General features: G+C 44.5%; 1 protein-coding gene across 1 annotated transcript in view; it reads right to left on the minus strand.

The window, feature by feature from the left end:
• Positions 1–11,892, minus strand: part of SOD1 (superoxide dismutase 1) — a 66,274-nt gene extending 54,382 nt beyond the window's left edge. The window contains exon 1 of the mRNA XM_069636350.1: positions 11,643–11,892. Within this exon, the coding sequence (XP_069492451.1) occupies positions 11,643–11,717 (75 nt within the window). The 5' untranslated portion in view covers positions 11,718–11,892. The remainder of the gene's footprint in view (positions 1–11,642) is intronic.
• Between the last annotated feature and the right edge of the window lie 12,009 nt (positions 11,893–23,901).

The following is a 23,901-nucleotide window of genomic DNA, read 5'->3' on the forward strand; positions in this document are numbered from 1 at the left end:
TCAAATTGGACTATCACCTACGAGGCAACCACTGACTAAATTGCTCACATAGCATGCGGACAAAGAGTATGCGTTCTCTTGGAGCTAGACTGAAAAGTAAACTAGCCCACAGGAAACAGGTCATCTCCTGCTATGTCACAGCAATTGGAACACCATCTGAGTGGCAATCAAGAATGCTACAATTCCCCCTGTGGTTTAGGAAAGAACTGAAAACACTGCTCTTCAGGAAATTCCGAGGCGGGACTTGGGTGGGTGGGGTACAGTCTGATACTACAACATTAAAGCCCTACTTCATCAGCACTTCCTTGCAGGCGAACACTAGGTTTGCACTTCAAAAACAAATACCAAGTTGATATGTAGGTGGCCAAATGTATTTTTTCCAAAGCTTGCACCTACAATAAGATAGTGCTGTCCCTTTTACATTTATTATTAGCAGCGGTAGTGCAGTCTCTTGTCATCACTTTTTTGGGAGAACCAATATTTTTTAATGTCATGGATAGTATAGATTATTCTACGAGACTTCAAATGGGAATATCACGAGTATAGCCAATGAAGTATGCTTTAGTTTAGAAATTAGTCAGAATTATAACTTTCTTTTTAACATTTAGAATCGCCAACTGATCAGCATGTGCTGGCTGCCTGCAATTTCTTTCATCACTTACTTTTAATAGTAGGTTTTAGCATAATAGTAGTCTCCTTTTCCTTTATAGATTAGTAGCTGCAGAACAATTAATTTTAGGATTGGATAATGTGATAATGTGCAATTTTCTTCTAGTTGTGGGTTCCCTCCAAGTGTTACTGGAGAAGTGGTTTATGCATGGCGATTGCATTTGATCTAGTTACTGAGGCGGCGGGTGGAGTGTCGATTTGTGGGGTACATTTGCCCACCCAGCAGAATTCCCCTCTATCACCAATCTGTACTACAGCCGTTACCAGCAGAATGGCGGCGCTGGCTCCTTCGAGCACCATTCTCTTGCATCAAAACTGCATTTGCAGCTACAAAAATGATGGCTGCGCTGTCTTTGCCAAGCACCTATTGGGCGAGATGGAACAGGGAACGCACTGAGAAAGGCTGCCAGTGTTTCCTTAAGCGCAACAAAGAAGAGAATTGAAAAGTAGCGCTGCTTGCTCCAAAATGTCCCATGAAAAAGGAAATATTTTATTTTGCATAAAGTGATGGAGCCTATGCCCTTTTTCATTCATCTGTTCAACAATGCATAGTCCTGATCCAGTGAGACCCAGCTATGCCCAGCCATATTCAGGTTGTGCTCCAGCAAAAGCAAGTATTTTTCACTGAATGACAGGCTGTGTCAGGCAAAATCTGAAATCACAAACAACTTACACAGTCGTACAGAAAAACGTTTTGCTACCAAATATCCCAGATAAACTTCAAAAGAAACCCTATATCTATGTGCATATGTCAGTTTCAAGGGATCTTTAGTTGGACAGATGCTTGTGCATTAGAAACAATACTGGGGCTTTGGAAAGATTCAGAAAATGAATGCAAGGCGGCTGTATTTGAAAGTTGACATCCCAGCAGAATTAACCCATGTGTAAAATGTGTTTTAGCAAACAAAAAAAAGCGGTTTAAAAGTGAAATGTGGAGTTAAGGCCCTGTCCTTTCATAGAAGTGTGTGGGGGGTTGTGTTTGAAATCTAATATAATGTTTTATTCCAAGAGCCTTCCTTTTTGGCTCAGAAAAAAATGCATTTGCTGTACTGGGGAACCAGCAAAACAGGTTTTCCTGCTTGGCTTCAAAGGACATGTGTGTGCTGGCAATAGGACTTAAAGGAGGGAGCACATCACACGCTTGTCAGACTTTGCGTCCGAGCTTGAGCCTGTTACAATAGAGTTCCAGGACACTAAGTGAAATTGCAAATAACACCTCTCCTCAACTTCAACTTGGGGGGCGTCAAAGCAGGCTCCAGAGCAGCCTTGGAAGTTATGCCCTTATTTGGGAGAAAATGCTGGCCATCTGGCTCAAAAGACTATTTTATTAATAAACTTTAAGACTTTTCTCTGCAACCGGACCACACAGGAATGTAAGAGTTTCAGTTTAAATGCAATTTTTGTGGCTTTAAATTAAGACATGGTTGCCTTCACTAGCATGTTGGTGATGGAAAAAAAGTGTATAGGGGGCCACTTTGAAATTCCGTACTAACATGCCTTATGATGTACACATGTATAAAATTATAGAATTTTAGGTAAAATATTTCTCACTGAAAATGACAAGAAATTAGAAGGACAAAACAATGTACTACAAACTTTAGAGTGGGAGTATTATGCTCTGTGTGGAATATGCAATTTGCCTGTATGATTTGAGAAAGCACCACAACTGTAAACATGTGCAATTTATGTCAAAACTAATTTTTGGCAAAAAGACGGGGGTGGCTTTGTACCTCATAAAACACTCCATAAAACTCAGTCCCCTCCTTCAGTTCAATCTGCCCCTAAGGAGGAGGCAGCATAACATAGGCTGACCTATCTGATTCTATGGGGTAGGTCTAGCTTAGTTCTGCCCAACAATAAATCCTGTGAGGTCACCCGCATTATCAAAAGGTACAGGCTCACAGAGACAAGGGACCAACTTCTGAATTTTCCAGCTGCTGCGTATCCAGACTTTTCATAGTCACCCTGCAGATTCCAGATCCACTGCCAGGCCAGAGCATAGCTGACCCTAACCTGGCAGAACCACTCTTTAGATCTAAACCCCATACTAAAATCCCACTAACTCAGGGAGGATGGGGGGGGGCGGGGGCTGTGGTACCATTTTCAGAAAGTATCCTGTGACCAGACCGGCCTTTTGCCCCGCTACCTTCAATGCTGCGACCAGAGAGTCCCAGCTCTGCAAGGAGAGTCCAGCCATGCTGCCGTGACCAGATCCCTTGAGTCCAGAAACCCGGTTGCCTCTCCCATATCCCAAACTTCAGCACCAATTGTATTTCCCCATCCCATAACAACACATAGTCTAGCCTATCTTGATACCTTGTCTTGGTTCCACCCTCTCAGAAATCCCATCCATACCCCGATCACTTTTTTAAGATCCTCTGTGTAGCCAGTTTCTTAATTTCATATGTTGGCACCATTCTCTCCCATCCCTTTAGTTCATTGCATACGTCCTTAGTAATATTTGGAGTAAATTAATTTCCACAAAGAGACACGCGGCATGAAGTGGGTTAAGACAACTGCTTAACCTGTTTCCTGGGCAGCGTTACCTTCTTGATAATCTAGTTACAAAGATATAGTTGTAGTAGCACTGGTCACCTTTCTTTCCAAACCGATTCTCTTAACTGCTTTTATTTTCCCCAAAACTGAATTTCCTTTCACATTGAAAATCTCATCCAGTCAGCTATAGTCCCCCTTTCCCTTTCCTACTAACCCTGTGATGTGAACCCAGCCTAAAAACCACATTCCAATTCTGTCCATTTCACCCGTTTATTTTCCAAACCGTTATGACATTTAAAACTGTAAAAAGTGGATTCAACTTTCCAACGTGTGATTTTGGTTGCACTGTGTTCTTACTTTCAAAGTTGATTTTTGAATTGTATGCCCTTTGTTGATACCTTGCCTTGTAGTTGCCAGTGTTCTTCCATCCCGGATAAAGTTAGAACTCCTGCACCTGTAAATTAATTTAGCAATTCAGAGTGTCATTTATGCAATTGCAAAGATTTTCAAACCCGATTTTGCCTCCCACTTCGTGAGGAAAGGTCAGATTTTAATTCTGTTTGCTGCCTAGTATCCTTAACTCCTTGCTGCTCCATTCTATCAAAATTCGATTAATAGTGGTTTGAGGGAGCATTGCAGGGAGAAATCTTGGGATCTACCCCAACAGTAAAATTGCTCCAATTAATCTGCGCTTTGGATATGTTCTAGTAGAAGGTCAACGAAGTGTATATCAGTTTACATTGCAATCACCACCCCATTGGCGATTGCTGCCCAATATTAAAATGGTGCGATTCTTTGAATTTAAAATAAAATATTGTATTCCCACCAACCGGCCTGGTTCATGGGCCCTTTACACCCAGGGTATTTGTAAAAGGGGGTGTGAGACGGGTTGGGCGCCAGCTCAGTCCGAATTTTATGGAATAAAGAAAAAGTATTCTAATTGAGCGCTACATCCTAGGCTAAGGGCAAGAGTCCTGGTCTGGTGTGTGACACCCGATTAGAATCCTTAACAGATTGATGAGCTTTGTTAGGGTTGACATATGTGCTCGCACAAGTGTGTTCTGCGGGTTGCCTCGGAACAACCAGTAAAAATGACAGAAGTAGTCTAAAAAAGGATCTAGTTATGCTGTTGATTTGCGATTGGTGATCGTGATTGGCCAACAAGCAATGTCCACCGATTTCTGCTGTTTCAACTGCCTGCTCCCAATTTACAAACATGTTATGTAATGGCAATTCTTTTACTTGGATAGGTTTTTCACGGTTCATAGACATAATTTCGAATACAAAATATTCGAAAGTCAAAAAGTCGAAAAAAAGTCGAAAAAAAATGTCCGATTTTTTTTAATGACGTTTTTTTTCGCAATGGGGGGGTTCCTCCCCTTTTTTATTTTTACCTATTTTTTTCACAGAAACTAGAGCCAAAAAAAAAATAATCGAAAAAAAAAAACAATTCGACTTTTTTTTCCCGACATTTTTTATTCAACTTTTTTTTACCTTCGAAATTATGTTTTCGAAATTATGACTGGACACCGTTTTTCACATTCATGCACCTGTAATTCAAGCAACAGGCAAGGACTAGGTGCAGCAAGAACAGGCAAAACATGTTATCTGCATCCCCAAAAGGGTTTCTTTGGAGGGGGTTGGGAGGCGTCTAGCAAAAACACAATTTCAGAAAAAATATTTTGCAATGTATATTTTTTCTTCATGTAATCATCTTTGATAGTTATCAAATTGGGTAAGAATGATCTGTAGCGTGAAAAATTGTAAGCTGCACGGACAGAGTCAAAAAAGTTTTCCTAAAGTGCTATGTAGACTATGGCCATTATCACTACAGGGTTCGGAATCGTCCAAAATGTCTGATTTTAAATGACCAAAAGTGTGTTTTGTCAAATGTCAGCCATTCGAAAGTTCAGAACGGCCGAGAAGTTCAACCAGATTACGCATTAAGTGCTGGGGGCTGTAGGGTGTCCCCTGCAGCCATCCACCCAAAAAAAAATGAAGGACTCTGTGGTGCCGGTTCCTGATCACCGAAGTGAACAGGTGTCGCAGGAACACTGCGATCAGCGGCCGCAGGGTAAGTAGGGGGGCGGAGCCAAGTTGGAAATGTTGTGGGGAGAAAAGACCGAAGGTTTATTCGGAGAAATAATCTTCGGTCTTTTCTTCCTCAAACATTTGGATCTCAGGCTTTCAACCCCGATCCAAGGGTTCTGTATTCATTTTTTGGTGGGTTATCCACCACCCACGGCCCACACCCTAACAAGGAGACAAGTGATTTTACCATTGTTCTGCCTGGTAATTACCATAAGTGGTGTTCCAACTAGCCCTACCAAAAAAAGGTCTATTGGCCACTTTTACGCCCTACAAATTGGCAAACACGCCCAAACCCAGAAAAATAATTAAAAAAAATATATGGAAAAGACAAGTAGAATCTTGCACCCCTGCTTTCACCCACACAGCTCCAAGACTATGTTTGGAACAGTTATGTTAATGTTAAAGGACATTAGTACTGCGCACTATCACCAACGGATTGGTCCCCTGGCGGCTCTGAAAAAGGAATGGGGGGGGGGGGGGAGGAAGCTGGAAGAGTGCAGTGTGCAGTGATGTGCTGTTGGCGGCCTCAGCCCGGTGGGTCCGTTGGCTGGGCCTGGGGTGTTTGCGGCCTGTAGTCATTGTGGGTTTTTGTTTTGTTGTTGCCATGTAGTGAAGTTTGTGCGGTTTGTTGTGCTGTAGGTTTGTGGATGTGTTTGGTAGGTGTAAGCAGAGGGGGAAATTGTTAGTGCAATTGGTTAGTTGGCCTCTATCCTGAATTGAGGTGCTTTTTTTTGTAATCTCCCCAGATGGGGTTCGGGAGCACCCCTGCGCCTCTGTCCTGATCTGGGACCGTCCGGCCTTCAAGGTACTCACATCTGGCCACTCCTTCACCAGCCTCCATCCCAGCCCTACCTTTCTTCATTTCCCCTTATACGGCCAGTGCACCTACCAGGTCCCTTTCAAAACTGGCCCCTCTATCACCAGTCTCAGACCTACCTGTCTTCCTCTCCCACTCATACGGTCAGGGCACCTGCTAATGTCCACAATTTAGCTAGTGTGGTGATTGCCAGCATCCTGACAATTCAACACCCCTGTGGCATCTGGTGGCAACTAAGGGGCGGGTTTTGGGTGGGGTTGTTGACTCTTGTCAACATGGGTGTCGCCTGTGTTCCGCTCTACTCGGCGTCACCCGTCCAGAGGCTGTGGGACCTTCCCCGTCGGTTCTGGGAGTTGTCAGTGTCCACTCCAGTTTAGTCATCCCTTTTCCCTTCTGTTTTGGTTTTCAGTTTGAGTCTGGTGTTGAAGAGCCAGGTTTTTGGTGATTTCCTAAATTTTAGGTGATCTTTGGTGTTTTATTTCTTTTGGGATCTTGCTCCAGGTTTTTGCGGCTAAGTGGTAGAAGGAGGTGCCTCCAAGTTTTTTCTTGAGGTATAGTTTTGGTTCCAGGCAGATTTCGTTGCTTGACCTGAGGAGTCTTGTTGGCTTGTAGAATATTATTTTCTTTTGTAGGAATTCAGCTCCTTGTCCATTGATTGCCCTGTGCGTTATGCACAATGCTTTGAAGGTGATGTGATGTTTTACTGGGAGCCAGCGTAGTGCCACACAGGAACTACCATTCCAATTGCCTGATGGAACAAGTTGACATGTATCTTTTAATGTACATAATAACTAGGTGCAAAGAAATATCCGTTTTTTATTTGCTTATAAAATAGTGCAATTGGACACATTTTTAATACTCCCACTTCCAAATCTGGAACACGGGTTGCAACATTTAGCTCCAGAAACAAATTAATTGAAGCTCTTCTGGCTCACTACCACGAGTTACCCCTCCACACTGCACAGTATGCAAGACCTCAGGGCAGGAGCATACTATCCAATTGGAACGTGGGATTCAGTCAAGCAAATCATTGAGAATTAAACGAATAGCAGTACTACTCGCAGCCTGCTTGCTTCCAAGTCCAACAAGCAGTTGTAAAAAGATGCCCGTGTTAAGAGCTAAATGCCACAAGCATTTAAGAAAAACAAACACAAAAATTGGCTGAACTTGTCTCAGTTACAAGTTAAACATTTCTGGCTCTTCATGCCACGAATTTCTTGTCCAACATTTCTGTTATGCAACTGTGACTCAGCAGTTTCGTAAGAGCATATCGCAGGCACATGCAGCCCTTTATCAAAAGGGCAGCATTATTTGCTGCTGGCTTTGCATCACAGAAACGGCCTGTTAAACGCACCAACTACTTCGTTTGGAATTAACATTAGTTCACCTACAAAACAGTACATCAAGGCAAAATGGTGTATGCACACACACGGGTATGTAAAACTAGCCACACTTGCATTTAGGGGGCAAAATAGTTGCATTCTCTATAGAAAAGCGGTCAGCCGGCTTGGTGCTCGCTGTCCATTTGTAAACGAAAGGCATACGTTTTGATCAACTTTATTCCAAATCTTTTAGCGCAGCCAGCACATAAATGGCAGTTTACATTGTACCTAGTTATCCATGCTTTACCATATTGCACAACAAAGGATTCACAAAATCGGATTGCATCATTGTAAGGACTTGCATGCCCTCTCCAAACAGGCCATCCGAGAACAGCTTTATGGCAGGTCTACATGTAATAAACCAATTTACACTAATGTTTGCGTAGGGACCATGAGCAGATTTGCGGTATTGTACTGCCAGTGAAGTTACTTCATCTGGCTAGGTTTCACACTGCCAAGAACTGCACAGTCGTGGATGCACCAGCTCGGACCACATGCCTTGTGATAACAGCACACAGTCAGTCGACACAACAACCACCGAATTCGTGTCTTCACGCCATCATGGAGGTGCACCCAAATTGATAGTTGTGGTGCCAAAGACGGGTGGGTTTAGGATCACCTGCAATTGGTTTTAGAGTGGTAAAGATCGATAGAGCACATCACAAACTAGTGCCACCTTCTGCGTAATAAGAAACTGCCCGGTCCGTAATTCTGCTAAAGGAACACTAGAAATTAAGTGCATTCCGGATGCACGTAGTCAGCTTGCTATTACAAATTATGCCCCGTCCTCTTTCAACCCCCCCCACCTTCCCCAACATCGGATGTTGACCACGGCCGCCTTTCAACCCGTTTTGTTATTTTAACTTTGCACAAACGCCTAATTTGCTGTAGTACAAAAGCCAAGATACTAAGAACATAATGCCTGTAGATAAGCAACAGTGAGTTGAAAAATAACGAAAAGGGAGGTGCAATCTCATTTGAAGACATTTCTGATGTTTTCAATTATATTAGCTGCCGATATTCCGAGGAATCATATCCACAAGGCATTCTGGGGCCTGGGACCCTGCTGCATCCAACTCTCTCCCCCTAAATACCTCCCTGCTAGAGCCCTTTAGTATTCTAGCTACAATTCTCTGCAGATCAGACACTTCTCCAAGCAGAGAGTGGGGGTAGATCTCACAGGTTTGAGCCAGATCTCAAGTTCCGGAAGCTTCTCAAGATCCTCCTTTTTCTCTTCTTTCTTCCTTCCTTCCTTCCTTCTCCCATTCCCCCACGAATGCCCCCTGCAGTATTGACTAGCTGCCTGGCCTCTTCCGAGTCCTAAATGGAACCAGGCCCTCCTCGACTAGTCTACCCCCAGCACCAGATTCTCCCCCAAACCCCTTTAACATGCACCTTCACTTCCAAGCCTCCTTCCCCCAACTAGCCTGGTGGGGTGTGCACCCCTACCAAGTCTGGTCTCCCCCCTCCTCGCACTTAGTATGTGGACTTCACTCACTAGCACTTGCCAACCTGGCCTCCCCCAGCCCCATGGGCACTTCTCCCCCTCACCACCACTCCCTTACACTTGTATACCTCCTCGGTTCCCGAACATCCCCTTCTGCCCTAGCATTATCCCTTCCACCCTGACCAGCACTCCTCCACCCTTCCCCACTCCCTCCTCCCCCCCCCTTGGTTACAGCACTTGCACGATCCAAATCACACAAGGCCCTTTTATTGCATCCCCCACCCCTTTTTTTTGCCTTGAAACACCATTTGCCGTTCAGGCACATTATCAAATTTGTTGTACACATTCAGCATTCAATTTCAGGGTCTACTAGACTGGATAGGTTTTCAGCTTGTGTGCATGTTTTGGGTTGTTGTGCATTCTTACAACTCTTAGGACCATTCCACGACAATTTGATTAAACTACTGCAACAAAAAAATGTAAACTGGTAAAATCCCACAGCACTCCCAACAGGTGTACATCTAACCCGTTCTGACCACCAAAGCGGTAACGAATTTCACGACTGGCCATTTTGTAACTAAGCCGCATTGTTGCGAATCATTCTAGAGGAGATTCTAATCTTGTTCAGCTGAGAGTTTGAATTCCGTTCTCAATCAGCAATTGTATGCAGAAGACTAGATTGAAGAACACCTACTCTTCATCCCACCAATTTCTATTCAATTTAGATATGCTCCACTACGCCAAGTAATTGAGATCCTGGTGTTGGGTGTTCAGAGAAAACTTAAATCCACTCCACACGAACACTTGATCATGACAATACCAGTCTTTTGCTTTTAAGTTCATTCGAGAAACTCTGGGATGTTTGAAACTCACTTACTTCCAACAAATTTCACAGTAAATGTCAAATAAAGGTTTCACTGTGCTCGGTTGGCTTCAGGGTAGCAGCAGTGCACCTAACAAGAAGTGGGTTTGCCATTTTGCAGATAATTCTGGTAAAACGTTTGTCATCCATCTCAATGAGTGTATGTTACTTATGTAGAGTAGACAAACTAAATTAAAATCGACCTACAGGTCTAGTGGGCGTTTAAAGAATGTATAAGGCCTGCAGTTTGATCATGTTAGTCCAGAAACGACCCTATAGTATGTACGTTAGGTTGGCCTGAAACAAGTTGCATCATGTACCAGACATCGCCCACACGGAATCATCATGTATTACGAGTAACCAGTGGGCGTCCATTTTGTGTGAATATCTGCCATTTGAGTTTTCTTTTCTGTAAAGCCGCTTTGCAAAATGTATTCTAAACTTCGAACTCATGCACGGTGCGAGGCCACAGCCTGAACGCTTAAAGGCCAACACAGACAGGAATGTCAGACGATTCAGAAATACATTGTTTTCCTCCCTCACAACTGCCGTGAAGGCGAGCTGAAACTGCATCTAATCAGTGGCCCAGGTGCCGGCCTGTCCGCAAGCTCCTTAGCAATAACAGTTACGCACAGATAACGTGCTAAAAAAAGTCTCTCCTACAAACATGATATCCTTGCTGAACTAAGGGCTCCATGTTCTCCATAACAAAGAACTGTCTCTGCTACTGTTGCACTAAATAATCGACTGACAATCATGACATGTTATGACAAATCAAACCCTAGATTAAATGATACATTATGGGCAGTCTGAATTGCCTTCTAAAAGATTGCATGCCATGTATAAATATTGTTGCTTGAGCGTTGCTCACTCTCTTTCGTCTCACATAGTCTGGGTACATACATTGCGAGACGTTAGATGCCAGTCGACCGACTGAGAATACTTTGAAATAAACCATACTTGTTTAATAAAATAAAAAAAAAACTCGTGTCTGTAGTTGTCACTAGCATATGGTGATTGTACCTTAGTTTCCATTTGAGGGGTCTTTACAGCCTAGCACATCCACATTAAGTGAAAGTGCTCTGAATTGGCCAAGGCAACATTAATGTGCTATATAAAACCCTTAAATCAAGTGCTGGGGAAAGAAAGGCCTAAACGTTACTAAATGCCTAGGTCACCTCTAGGGACCTTGTTTTGCTTTTGTGGGGGGGTCTAGACCTTGTTTTGCTTTTGTGGGGGGGGAATCTATTTTATTCAAAGTGACAGGACTACAACTCCCAGGATTGAATTACTTTAGACATGGGGTGTGACAATCCGTAGTGCCCCAGAGTCAACTGGCAGATTATGCTTGGAGGGGGAATCTCACTTTCCAATTGCTTAAAGAACTGTAGTCTAACAAACTAGTGTACTGCTTTCTATGTGACCCGACAGGGGGGGGACAGCTGCTGCAGGCTCACGCGCATACGACCAATGCGCAGAATAGTGTTGTGCACAGACACAGGACCACATCAAGGCGCGCGCTGCGTGGACCACGTGGTCCCTACAGTTGAACCTTTGGAGGCGGGAGAGGGCGGGTCTTTGTGAAAAGGGGGGGGGCACCAGCCAGGTATCCTAAAAGATGTACTGTACATGACAGATCACACACACACGATGCGCATATGGCGCGACTTACATTCCGCCAGCAAAAGGGGGTTGGGGGTAGGGTACTAATGTACTTGCGGCAAAAGGCTAATAATACTAAAATTCCCGAGAAAGGCAGCGCCTAGCATACACAATCAATCTAAGGGGAAGCAGCCCTCAAAGAGAGCCCCTCTTAAAGTATCCTCAATGCAGTGGAAAACCGCGCACCCCGCCCCGCTACTAGGGACCCGTTCTTGCCTGCTCCTGGGTGAAGTGCACGGTGCCTTTTACAGCCTGGTCGCCCTTCAACACGCACACCGCCTTGACAACCATGATCGCAGTGCTGGAAAAATCGACTGACGACTAGTTTTCCAACAGCACTCCAGACACCACCTTGGATATGCCACAGGCGACGTCACAAACTACTAGGCCAATAGCGACAGCCGCTCTGTAAAAGGGAACGTCAGTCCAGCTCCGCCTCTATGAACTATTGGTGGAAACAAAAAAAGACTAGAATGAGTGTCGAGGATACCAAGTTATAATAAAACTCTAGAGTGGTAACATCCTGTCTTTGAATGTGTCAGCTCTGGCTGCCATGTTGAGGGATCATATATAGTGAAAGCATTATGAAGAACTCTCCATTATATTGGCGAATTTTCATTTTCGCAAGGGGATGGGGGGAGAGGCATTTTTTATTGTATATATACTGTATATTTAACCCTAATGCTGTTGTAAACACATGTTTTGTTGTGACAAAGCAGTCACCCAAAGTTTGTGATTCGTTTTAAAGTTTCCAAGCTGCTGTCTCTGTGAAATCAATCAGGAAATCCCTGAAAGTATTAGCAATAGTCCAAGCCACTCTAGCCGCAAGCTTCCAGACCGGAAAATCTTTATTAATAACTCTATCTTTGTTTCAAGGAGCGCACCTCGAATAGGCAGCAGTTTACCGTAGAAGAAGACACCCGTGAGCAGCCCAAGATTGTCCCGTTCCTCTCAAAATCCCATCTCTTCTTAAGTGACAAAGTGGATTGTTTAATGTGAAAATGTTGTGTTCATCAGGGGTGGACTGGCCTGTAGGGAACTGGAGATTTCCCAGTATGCCTCTGCACCCTGGGCCTCTTTTGTGTGGTAACCTGTTTTATTTTCAAATGTTCTCATAGAAAATCGGCTGGGCTTGCTGAAAACACCCTCCTCCTGTTTACAGACCCACCAGAGCGCCTGGGGACCAATTCCCTTTGTGACAGTGCGCTATATAGGTACCTTTAACATAACATAACATATGGGGCCAATTAAATTATTTCCAGGGCCTCCTTTAGTTCCCGGTCCAACGGTGATCATTATACATAACATGGTGCATGCCTTTGTAAAAAGATGAATAAGAGCAGATCAATTTATCATAAAGGCTCTTCTGTAGCATTGTCTACGTTTTGAACATAGTAACACATATTGGACAATTTATGGAAATCTCACTTTGCCCAATGTCAGGTGTTAAATAATCAACCATTACTTGCTTTTAGGATTTTATGTTGCATTCTGGTACTTATAGTCAGGCATTTATGAAGTGTACAGGAATGTCAGAATTTACATAAAATGGTCCTAGAGCTATTTTTCCAGGGACAGCTCTTCTCTAATGGGTAATGGGGCACTGAACTAACCCGCCACCCATTATAGAGGAGTCAAGCCAGCCTAGTGCAAACACAGTGTTAATTCAGCTGCAGCAAGCAGCTAACAACCCACTCATGCACTGGATTTAATTGTACTGGCAACATGGTTTCCCTTTGACAGTCAGTATCGTACCCCAGCCATGCAATATCAATAGGCCGTGCAAGACCAGGGGCGTTTTGCTTTCCCATCCTTGCTTATCCCATTATGGATGCAGGCTATGGTACTGCAGAATCAAATGTGTGTATGGGATGCTCCTGTGCCTCCCTGCACATTTGTAGGGCCTGTGACAGAGAAGTGGTAGTGCCCTGGCTCCATTATGCATGTCAGGAAACATGAAGGTCTCCCTGCTTCTTGTTTGTGTTGGTCAGGGGAGCAGAATGGCCATCCTAGTAGTGTTTTGCGTACGGGGCTGCAGGCAAGGGAAACACAATCTGTATGTAAGCTTGTTTGCATGCTTTCATGTGTCTAAGTGCGCATGTAAATGAGAGTGCAGTCAGTTTGTATGTTGTAATTTATGGGTGAGCATTTGAATGAGGTAGCAGTGTGTATGTGTGGGTGCACCTGTGAATGAGAGAGCATAAATTGTATGGGTGCTCATGCCATTGAGATAGCGTGCATCTTGTATGTGTGTGTGAATGAATGTGTGTGTCTTTGTGCCTGGCGGGGGATTGAGCATTTGATTGCAGGAGGTAAGAGGAATTGGTGCAGCAGCAGCAGCTAGCATGGACATGTTTTCTTACAGTGGCATACATGTTTGCTGGCATCATGGGCCAAACAAAGCCAACATGAGGATGAGTGTTCTTCCATGGAGGTGCGTGGTGATACACTGGAAGTAAACGTGAGTGCGCCCTTATGTGGGAACACTGGCATATAATGGTGCAGCAAGCTTGTACAAATATGGGCAGAGATAGCATTTAAACGTTTTTACACTGGCAGAATACTGGCATTTATTGTTGGCCAAAGCATCATGTACAAAACTGATTGTTTTTTTAACCCAATTTTTCACATGAAATGCGTAGAAACATACACCATTTTAACCGATTATCTAAAAAAAAGTTCTCGGTGTAGGAACCCTTCCTTTCCAAATGCCTCCTGGTTGGTTCACACTCATACTCGCATATTAATGGCTAAAGTTTATCCTCTCAAAAGAATCACCAGCCACCACTGTATTTTTCTGCATATGTTTATTGAATAACAGCGTTAATGAAGTAATGATTTCAGGTGATGAAATTTGGCAGTGGCTTTCCCGCATTCCTTTTGATGGGCATTAGAATTGTCATATTTAGCAGATACGTTGCATGTACATTACGGTTGTGTGGGTGAATGGAAAACATTTACTTTTTTAAATCAGCAGGTAATTCACATGGGGCCTGGTCTCCAGGCTGGACTATTGCAACAGCCTCTTTCTAAATCTGCCAGTCTCTCGACGTTTACAACTCATCCAGACCAGGACTGTGAGACTTTTCGTTGGCCTCAAGCCCAGGGGTTGTATCTCTCCAGCTCTGAAATCCCTGCACTGACTCCCTGTGGCTGCAAGGATCAAATTCAAGACCCTTTGCATCTTCCACAAGGCTTTCTCGGGCCTGGGACCGCACTACTTCCAACATTCTCTTCCTAAACATCTTCCTTCTTGAGCTCTCCGCTCATCCACCTCTAATTCTCTAAGGGTCAGACACTTTTCCAAGCAGAGAATGTGGGCAGATCTCTTTCCTCGGCTGGGGGCACCCTCTGGAACAGCCTCCCTGCCTCTCTCGAACTTGAGCAGAACCACCTCCGGTTCCAGAAGCAACTCAAGAGCTTCTTTTTTGCTTCTGCTTTCTCTCTTCTTCTCCCCTGCTAATGTCCCTGATAGCTCTGCACACTGGTCACCTGGCCACCACTGAACTCTTGTGCATGTCCAGTTGCCCTCGCAATCCATCCGGGCTCCCTCAGCACTTACAGGTCTGTCTCTGTAACCCTACAGTCCCTTCTCTTTGCAATAAAGAGCCACCCTCGGGCAGCACTTATTGAGTTACCTGCACTTCTCCTCACCCCCCAAATCCCCTTGACACATCTCCCCTCTTCCCCACACTTGCGCAATCTGAATGATCAAGGCCTAGTAAGATCGTTGTTTGTCCTCCTTCTGTTTCCCCCTCCTTTTCTTGTTGCACCTAGAAACACTTGTGTGCAGTCGCGTTATAAATGACTTATCATATCATATATATATATATATATATATATATATATATATATATATATATATATATATATCTAGAGAGCCTGTTCAACCTGTATTTATATATTGGAATCCTTAGCAGGCCATCTGCTGCACGTTCGTGATAGCAACACCTACTGTGTTACAAAACAATGTACCTGCATGCTCCTTTGCACACCTTAAAAACACATCATATGCTTTAACTAACTACTGTAAGGTGTTTATACTTTGTTGCAAATCATGATACTTTTCACAGCAATCGGGTTAAGGATTCAATATGTGAATAATTAAGAACGTATCGCCCCCCACAGCGAAAATGAAAAGTTGTCAAACAAGAATTCAAGTACACTCTTGTTTATTAAACATATACAGGAAAAGAGCTCTAAAATCATTCTCTTAAATCCTGGCATTTTTACTGCATGTCATCTGGCATTGCTGTACACATTTTAATTGTCTGACTACAAGTACTACCATACAGCATGAGAGGAGCCTGACATCCAGGAATGGTTAATTATTTCACACTTGACACTGGATAACTTGAGATCTACATAAACTGCCCCATATGTCTTACTAAGTTGAAGACTTATTCATCTCCTTCCATGGAAAGGGCTTTGCTGATAAGCCCATCTGTTTGTATTCACTGGTTGACAAAATCATGAATGTTGTTGTTATGTATTTGTTTACGTGCACAACATTGCACATCAAACAATTCACTTTAACACTTACATGTAGCTGAGACTTTCTAACGGAAAGGGACACCCCTACACTGTTCATGGTGTCTGCTGCAGCCATTCATTAACCACTGCACCTTATAGATTAATTCCTGGAAACAAAGACAGTGTGAAAAATAAAGGATTTGCCACACAGGGGCTAGTGACAAAGCTGCCGGGACTCTTCTAACGCTTGCAAGGCCCTCCTAATGGGATTCGCAGAGGCAGCAGCACCTGGATATGGCTTTTGCAGCCAGTTTGCTTCACTGTGTAGCTTGTGTGGGATTTGTATGAAAGCCCCTCAACACGCACACCAGAAAAAATACAACCCGTAGTTTATTCCTAAAAAATAGGAGCCCACCAGCAAAGAGCTCAGCTGCCGCTGAACATTCTGGCAAAATCTGCATGAGAAGCACATTAAGAAGGTACATAGCGTCATCAGTGACATCATTGTACAGTAGAAACCCATGTGGCTGGTTGGTGAGACCCTATACATAGGCCGCATGCTCCATTGGGGGTCCCAGCCCCTTCTGTCCATCTTCTTCCACATGGGTGATGCTACATTCGACATTGGTCATGAGGCGCTGGATAATTGGCAATTATGTAGAAAATAAACACTATATCTCTATCTATGTAGCAGTGCACCTGGTACAAGGAGACAGGGGCCCAAGGGAAAAGCCGAGTTCATACTAACTCACAAAATTCACCCGACCCCCAGACAGACAGGAACCTCTCCAAGGTCTTCCACCTTCATTCTGGGCTATAATTTTATCCCTCCCTGCACCTCACAGCACAAATCGCATGACCCAAAAGTGAAGGTAGCAAAGGCTTGCTTTCTGATCTTTCTTGATCGATCAGGGGTCTAACAGGTTTCTGATCAGTGGTTTGGGGCGGGCTGTTACCTTGGAATTCAGGGGCCCTAAGGCTAGGGCATTTGGGTGCTATAACTTACAGTTGGGGGTCCGGAGGCCCGTGCCCTCCTTCTCGTGGGATTGTATCATACAGAGATACTAAGCCCTACTCCAATGACCTTGCAGGGCGCATTCTTCCCAGAGCATGAAGGCTGGCAACTTTTAAAAAAATGAAGGGTTTATGGATCTTTCTCATCAGAGCCCGGAATTCAACCTATTCCTTTTCTCATGTTTGTGGCCTGTGATGCTGGCTGTTGCGCGTGCGTTTAGGCTTACGTTTCAATATGGCCGCTAATATCTAAGATGGCATTTGTTTCTGCACATGCACTACATCTACAAAGCATGCAATAATTGTGTAGAGGGCTTTAAGAGCACCTCTTCCCCCCTGGTCTCTTACATTACCTTTCACGGCTTTTGCCTTATCCTAAACCGTTTGGGGGTGTGGGAAGATTGTCTCCCCTTTCCAACATTCCCCCCTTTTGTTAATTGTACATTAACAAACTCCCCACTAAGTGCCAACTTTATTTATACCCCACCAGTGTTCCTCCTCCAAACTCTCATCTTCTAAGTAAGGCGGTGATTCCTCTTTTTGAACCCATGCTCTGCATACATCACTCAAGCTTTGGCCAGATTGGGCATACTCCTCAGCAGTGCAAGCCATATATATACATCCCCATCACCTGCTAAATGAACCCAGTGCTATGCATAATATTTCAGGTCAAACGGAGATGTAGTGATAGTGCCAGTGGCGTGCAAGCATTGCTTTATCGCAGCCATGCATGGTGTGTTTGGGTCATCTGTTTGGGCAGCACTGTCTTTTGTAACGCGAGGTGCACTCGATACCCCAATTGAAACCATCATCATGGCGCTGTTAGGTACTGCTTTGGCACAACATCAGAGTCTGAGCTGACAAGTGCAGAAACGCACCAACAAGAACACTGTCACTGGTACCAGTACTTTCATGATTGCCCCCAGGATGGAGCCCAGGAAAAAAGGTTATCAAACCAGTCATCCCTGTGTATGCCAGTTTTGGTTTGCATGTGTGATCAAAGGGTGTGCAGTGCTCCTATTATTTGTGTCAAGGCGCTGTTTTCTGCATCATTTAGGGGAATGAATGTGTAGCAATAATCACCAATTTTGCAACAACCCACCCCCCTTCCATCACAGTGACATATCTGTTTTGGAGAGTCATTAGTCTTATTGCATGCATCTCGACCTTGATTGTGTTGAGACCCCCTGTTCAGTTTGTAGCCAATTGGCATTTGCAGCTGTCTGGACCCCAGGCAGTAGTAGTGATGCAAAAAAGCTCTCTTCTCTGCTAAACAGTCTATATTCACTGAGTATTTCCTTGAGCAGTTCAGAGGAGTCTTGAGACAGGTAATTCGATCTTCTTTTCCTGTGCAATTTCTCGTCCTTTTCTTTTTCAGTCAAGATGCAGAAGATGGGGGGCTGCAGTGGGCTTCTGTTGGACCTGGGGTTGGGGCAAGCACGTTCTTCGATCCCACTGCTATGTGGTCTTCAGGTATCACGAGAAGTGCTGAGTGCAACATGGCTAGTAAGCAGTAGCCCCTCCATGATGGCGGGAGGTGCACAAATGCCTGCTGTCAACACACCCAGTAGTAGTCCATTACTGCAGCAGTGCCTTTTTTGAGGTCTGGAATGAACAATGTTTTATTGCATCATGGTTGGCCCTACAAAAACAGTTCCTTCATTATAAAAACATAGTTCATAGGGCACTTACTTTTGCACTTTCACTGGCTTCTCCATTGCTTCAATCCACTTTAACTTTGCAATGTGTCCTTTCCAAAATGGCGCAAATGCTCTATTCACTCGTGCCAACACTTCATCTCTGAACCTGATTAGCCCTCTTGCCAATCAGCTTATTGAGGTTCCTTGCCACTTGCTCGCCACATACTTTACCCCTTGCAAATTCAGGTATGCCCTCTGTAGACACTAGATGCCTTAAGGATTTTGCGTGCATTGCAGGTGGTCAGGATCCATAACCTCTATTTGCATGCTCCACGCTCGGAAGGTGCCTCAAAGCCTACACAGTGCCAAATGAACTAGTCATTGAGCCTCTAAAATTGGTAGTTTCTGTGGTATAAAGACCTTGGGTGCTGCCGACGTGTGTGGTATCAACGAACATATAACATCTACGGTTCACCCTCCTACTTCCCACTGAGCTCATGTCTGCATACCAACCATTTGAGAGTTTTGGATTGTGCACATCTTCTATTGTATCCAAACCAAGTCCACGGTACTCATCATACTTGGGCCTTTTAACTTGCCTCTTTCTACGTGCTAAAACTTTGTTTTATACATTGTTAAGAAAGCTGGTGGAATCAAAATGTGAATTGATAACATCATTATGTTCATTAGCACTATTGACTGTGTTTTACATTTGACCTGGTTATTGATATGGGGATCTGTGGCCACGGTGTTGTGTGTCAGGAGAAATGGGGACATATTTAGGTTTGTACTCTTGGTGATATTTACATGCTAGATAGAATTGTTAATGATAGCACTTGTGTATACACCCCCCTTAAATATCCTCCCCATATAAAAGTGCATTCCAGATAAACACCTAATCTAAACATAGATATGGCAATTAATCCAGCAATGTAATGCAAAGCACATGAATATGGCTGGACCGGCTGGTCTCCCAAAATCTCCCCATTTCTCACCTGCAGGTATTACCCTGTGCATGGTCCGACCACTCTCTAATTCAGACGTCTCTTAACCTCCCAAAACCCATAGCCAAAGTGAATGCTCTACCTCGGATCACCAAGCTTGTTCGTAACCTTAAAAATGTCACATTAGACAGGCTTTTGACGCATTTGGCCTCAAACCTTAAACCACTGTCTAGTTTCTCTCAGTCAACCTCGCTTGTGGATCACTTTACCTCTGCCCTAAAACAAGCCATTTCTGATCTGCCTCCCCTGAAGGAAAACATTTTCAAGCCAGAAGTGCATCATAACACCTGGTTCTCTGACAATGTCATCTCTGCCAGACATGCTAAAAGGGCCTCTATTAGGGAATGGGGAAAAAATCCCAATCCCGCCTCGTTAATTCAGTACAAACTAGCAGTAAAGAAATTCAAGGCTGCAATTACTTCTTCCAAGTCATCCTATTATAATAATCGGATTAATAATGCTCGATCAAATGTCAGTGAGCTCTTCAAAATACTGAAGGACTTTCAGGATTCACCTTCCACTAATGCTGTTACTAAGGATGCTGCTTGGTGTCAGACAATCCATGATGGGTTCTTGGCCAAAATGTCCACTCATAGAGCAACCATTAACAACCTTGTTACCACACAGGATCTTATTGGACCACAAGTCCTCCCCCTGACATTAGTAATATACCATGCTTCAATTTCTCACACTATATTGAAGAACAAGTTCCCAAAATCATTCAGGACCTTAAACCTACCACCTGTCCAGCAGATAGCTGTCCAGTGGATATCGTTAAGGATTCCATTGAGGTTCTAGCACCCTGGATGACCAGGCTTATTAACCTCTCCTTTGATGACGGTGTGGTCCACCCCTCCCTTAAGGAGGTCTGGATCATGTCGTTGTTGAAAAAACCCAATCTTGACCAGCAGATTCCAGACCATTATCGGCCTATCACGAATGTGCCTTTTATTCTCAGGATCATGGATAAATTGGCATATCTCCAATTGCAAAAACACATTGAGGACCACAGGGTTCTTGGTACACGCCTATCAGTGTTCAGGGCTCAGCATGGGACGGAAAACAGCCATGCTGGACCTTAAATCCACCTTGGCCGGCATGGTGGATAATGGTTATCCCGCCGTCCTGATGCTTCCGGACCTCTCTGCGTCCTTTGATTTGGTCGACCACTCACTCCTAGTAACACGCTTGCGGGAGGTTGCCCATTGCTCCCCTCTCGCCTCCCAGTGGATTTCATCATTTCTTTGTTACCGTGCCGTCCGAGTGGCTGTTGGGGAAGAAAGTTCGGACTCCATTTTACAAACATGTGGGGTCCCAGAGGGGTCCTGTCTTTTCCCGACATTATTTAATATCTACATTCTACCACTTCTTAACATGCTGGACGCACTGGGAGCTTGGAATACAAACTACGCCAATGATACCCAGGTTATTTTCCAGTTGAGTGGGAAGTATGAGCAGGAGTCGGCTGCCATTAATACCATCTATAAAGCCATCCAGACCTGGATGGCCATTTACTCGCTTGCTCTCAACTGTAAAAAGACAGAGCTCTTATTTGTGGCCTCAAAAGTCAGATTGAGCGAACTAGATCCTGCCCACGCCAACTTTACTATTGCTTCTAACATTAATCCAGTACTGAAGAAGGTGAAGACGCTGGGGGTCATTCTTGATGATGAGCTATTTATGTGACCCCACGTCTCCTTTATTTGCTCATCCTGTAGCCTGATCACAAAGTAAATTAATTTTATTCACCCCTTTCTCTCCACCAACTGTGCCTTGCTCGCCACCGTAGTAGTAATTTCTCGGCTTGACTATTGCAATAGTCTCCTAGCAGGCATCTTACAAGCTGATATTCAAGCCCTGCAAGACGCACAAAACAATGTGGTACGAGCCCTACAGGGACTGCACAAATGTGCCCACATCTCGGAGGCAAGAAGGTCCCTACATTGGTTACCTATTCGACATAGGATCACCCATAAATTCCTGAACTTTTCCTTCAAATGTCGAAAAAATGCATGCCCAATCTATCTCATTGACAGAGTAAAATCAAAGGCTGGCGGTAGGAAGCTTCGCTCCTCCGCCTGCCCCACACTTATCCAACCTAGGTACAAATTGGTACACTTTGGGGGCACCCCCTTCACTGTCCAAGCTCCTCTACAATGGAATCTTCTCCCAGGAAATATACGTATGACTGAAAGCCTGGCTCTTTTTAAAAAAGAAATAAAAAAGTTTCTCTTCAACCTGAACCCTGACTGAACTTAGCCTTCTCCCTCCTTGCTGACCGCCTTGCTGACTCCTTGCTGCCCCACATGTTTGTTGTTTGTCTCTTGTCTCTTTGTGCTCTCTGAGGCCCACGGGCATGTGGCACTGTATAAAAATTGAAATAAATAAATGGGAACCCATTGACATGGTACCATACACGTCACTTTTCTTATTATAAATGGAATTATTAGAAGCCATTAGATCCATCGAAAAAAATAGCTCAAAAGGAATACTTTTTTAAACAAGAAAGAAAAATAAAGAGAGAGAGAGCGAGAGATATAGCGAGAAAAAGGGAGAGAGAGAGCACACATCGAAAAGAGTATGCAAGAGTGTGAGGGTACACTCCCTGAGAAAATGTAATTTGTAGCAGCTTTGTGTAGGGCACGTGAAGTTATATTGGAGTATTTTTGCTCAAATGTTTTAAAAGGGCATCTGAGATAAATTAGAAATAGTGAGGGGGTATAACCTTTGGTGGGCGCGATATGACGCAGTGTTTGTGTTGTGTGGTGGGCAGCAGCGTCAGCACTAGGAAGAAATCCCCAATCTTCCTGGGCAAATGAATGCAGGAATTGTAATAATGCTCACAACTTGGGCTTCCCCACTCTGCGTTAGTTGCATTTGTATGTAAATCAAATGATGAAACGTAAGTCCAAGGTTTTCTGATAACTATTTAATAGTAGCATCGATCACAGCCGACATGTGTTTCGACTCCCAGTCGCCCCCAAGGCTGTTTGTATGAGTTACAACATAATAAAGTATGATGATAGAAATTAAACATTCATACGGTATGCCATTATAGAAAAGAAAAAGGGATTACAATGCAAATTATATAACACGTTGTATACAAAATAAAAGGTGTTACATTCCCTCTGTTTTATTCCAATTTTTCTGCGTGCCTCATTAATAGTCATAGTGCCTCATTACGAGGTTGGCGGTCCGGTAATAACGGAGCCGCTAAGGCAATACTGGCATCCATTACCGGTCCGTAGTATTACGACCCTAGGCACCGGTCCTACCGGCATCGACAAGGACCCGCTGTGGCTGTGCACCACCGTACCGGCATGCGGGCACGCGCACGGGTGCCGTGCCCGTAATACCGGCATGCCGCAAGGAAGAGGACATCACGAGTCGTACTGACATGCACATACCGGCATTGAGATGCCGGTAAGAAGGGTCACCATGATGCTGGCAATACCGGCATCGCAGATCACCCGTTAACAGCAATCTGCTGTGTAATCAACTGCCACAGGTGCACACAATCAGCACAGGTGGAGGCAATGGAGTCAGGCCCAGCACAAAAGGAGCACACCCACACCCCTTCCCACACCAAAATGATACCACTTGCACTTGCCATACTGGGGCTGGAGGACATGCCTGCACTGCTACTCCTTGAGCAGGCAGTACAACAGGCAAGACAGAGGAGACGTAGGAGGAGAAGGAGGGTGAGACCAGCCCAGCAAATCCCACCAGTGCAGGCAGTTGTTCCCCCGTAGACAGCCATCAATTCCACGTATAAGGGCTAATCCATTTGACTTAACCCCAGCACAGATCCACACCCTGTACCGCCTGGACAGGGACGCTATCACCACCATAGTGGAATTAATACAGGAAGATCTGGTCAGCCTGATCAACATCCGCACAGCCACCCCCCCTCTGCTGAAGGTGGCATCTGTGCTCCAGTTCCTGGCCACAGGCACCTACCAACACACAGTGGGCCAAATGCATGGCGTGTTGCAATCATGCTTCTCTGTTGTGCTAAACCAAGTGCTGGATGCACTACTAAAGCATGCAATGGCCTACATATCCCTACTACGGACACCACAGGAGGCAAATGCCACCTAAAAAGCATTCCATGCACTGGCAGGCATGCTTAATGTAATTCGTGCCCTCGACTGCACCCACATAGAGTTGGTAGTCCCACATGCCGTCGAGGTGTTGTACCGCAATCGGAAGCTATACCACTCCATCAATATGCAGATGGTGTGTGATGCCAGCCAGATAATAACACATTGCTGTGCCAGATACCCAGGATCCACGCATGATGCCATGGTGCTGCGGAACTCCTCACTACCCCGCTACATGGAA

Source organism: Ambystoma mexicanum, chromosome 7p (assembly GCF_040938575.1).
Source record: "Ambystoma mexicanum isolate Mex_15411 chromosome 7p, UKY_AmexF1_1, whole genome shotgun sequence".
NCBI lineage: Eukaryota > Metazoa > Chordata > Amphibia > Caudata > Ambystomatidae > Ambystoma > Ambystoma mexicanum.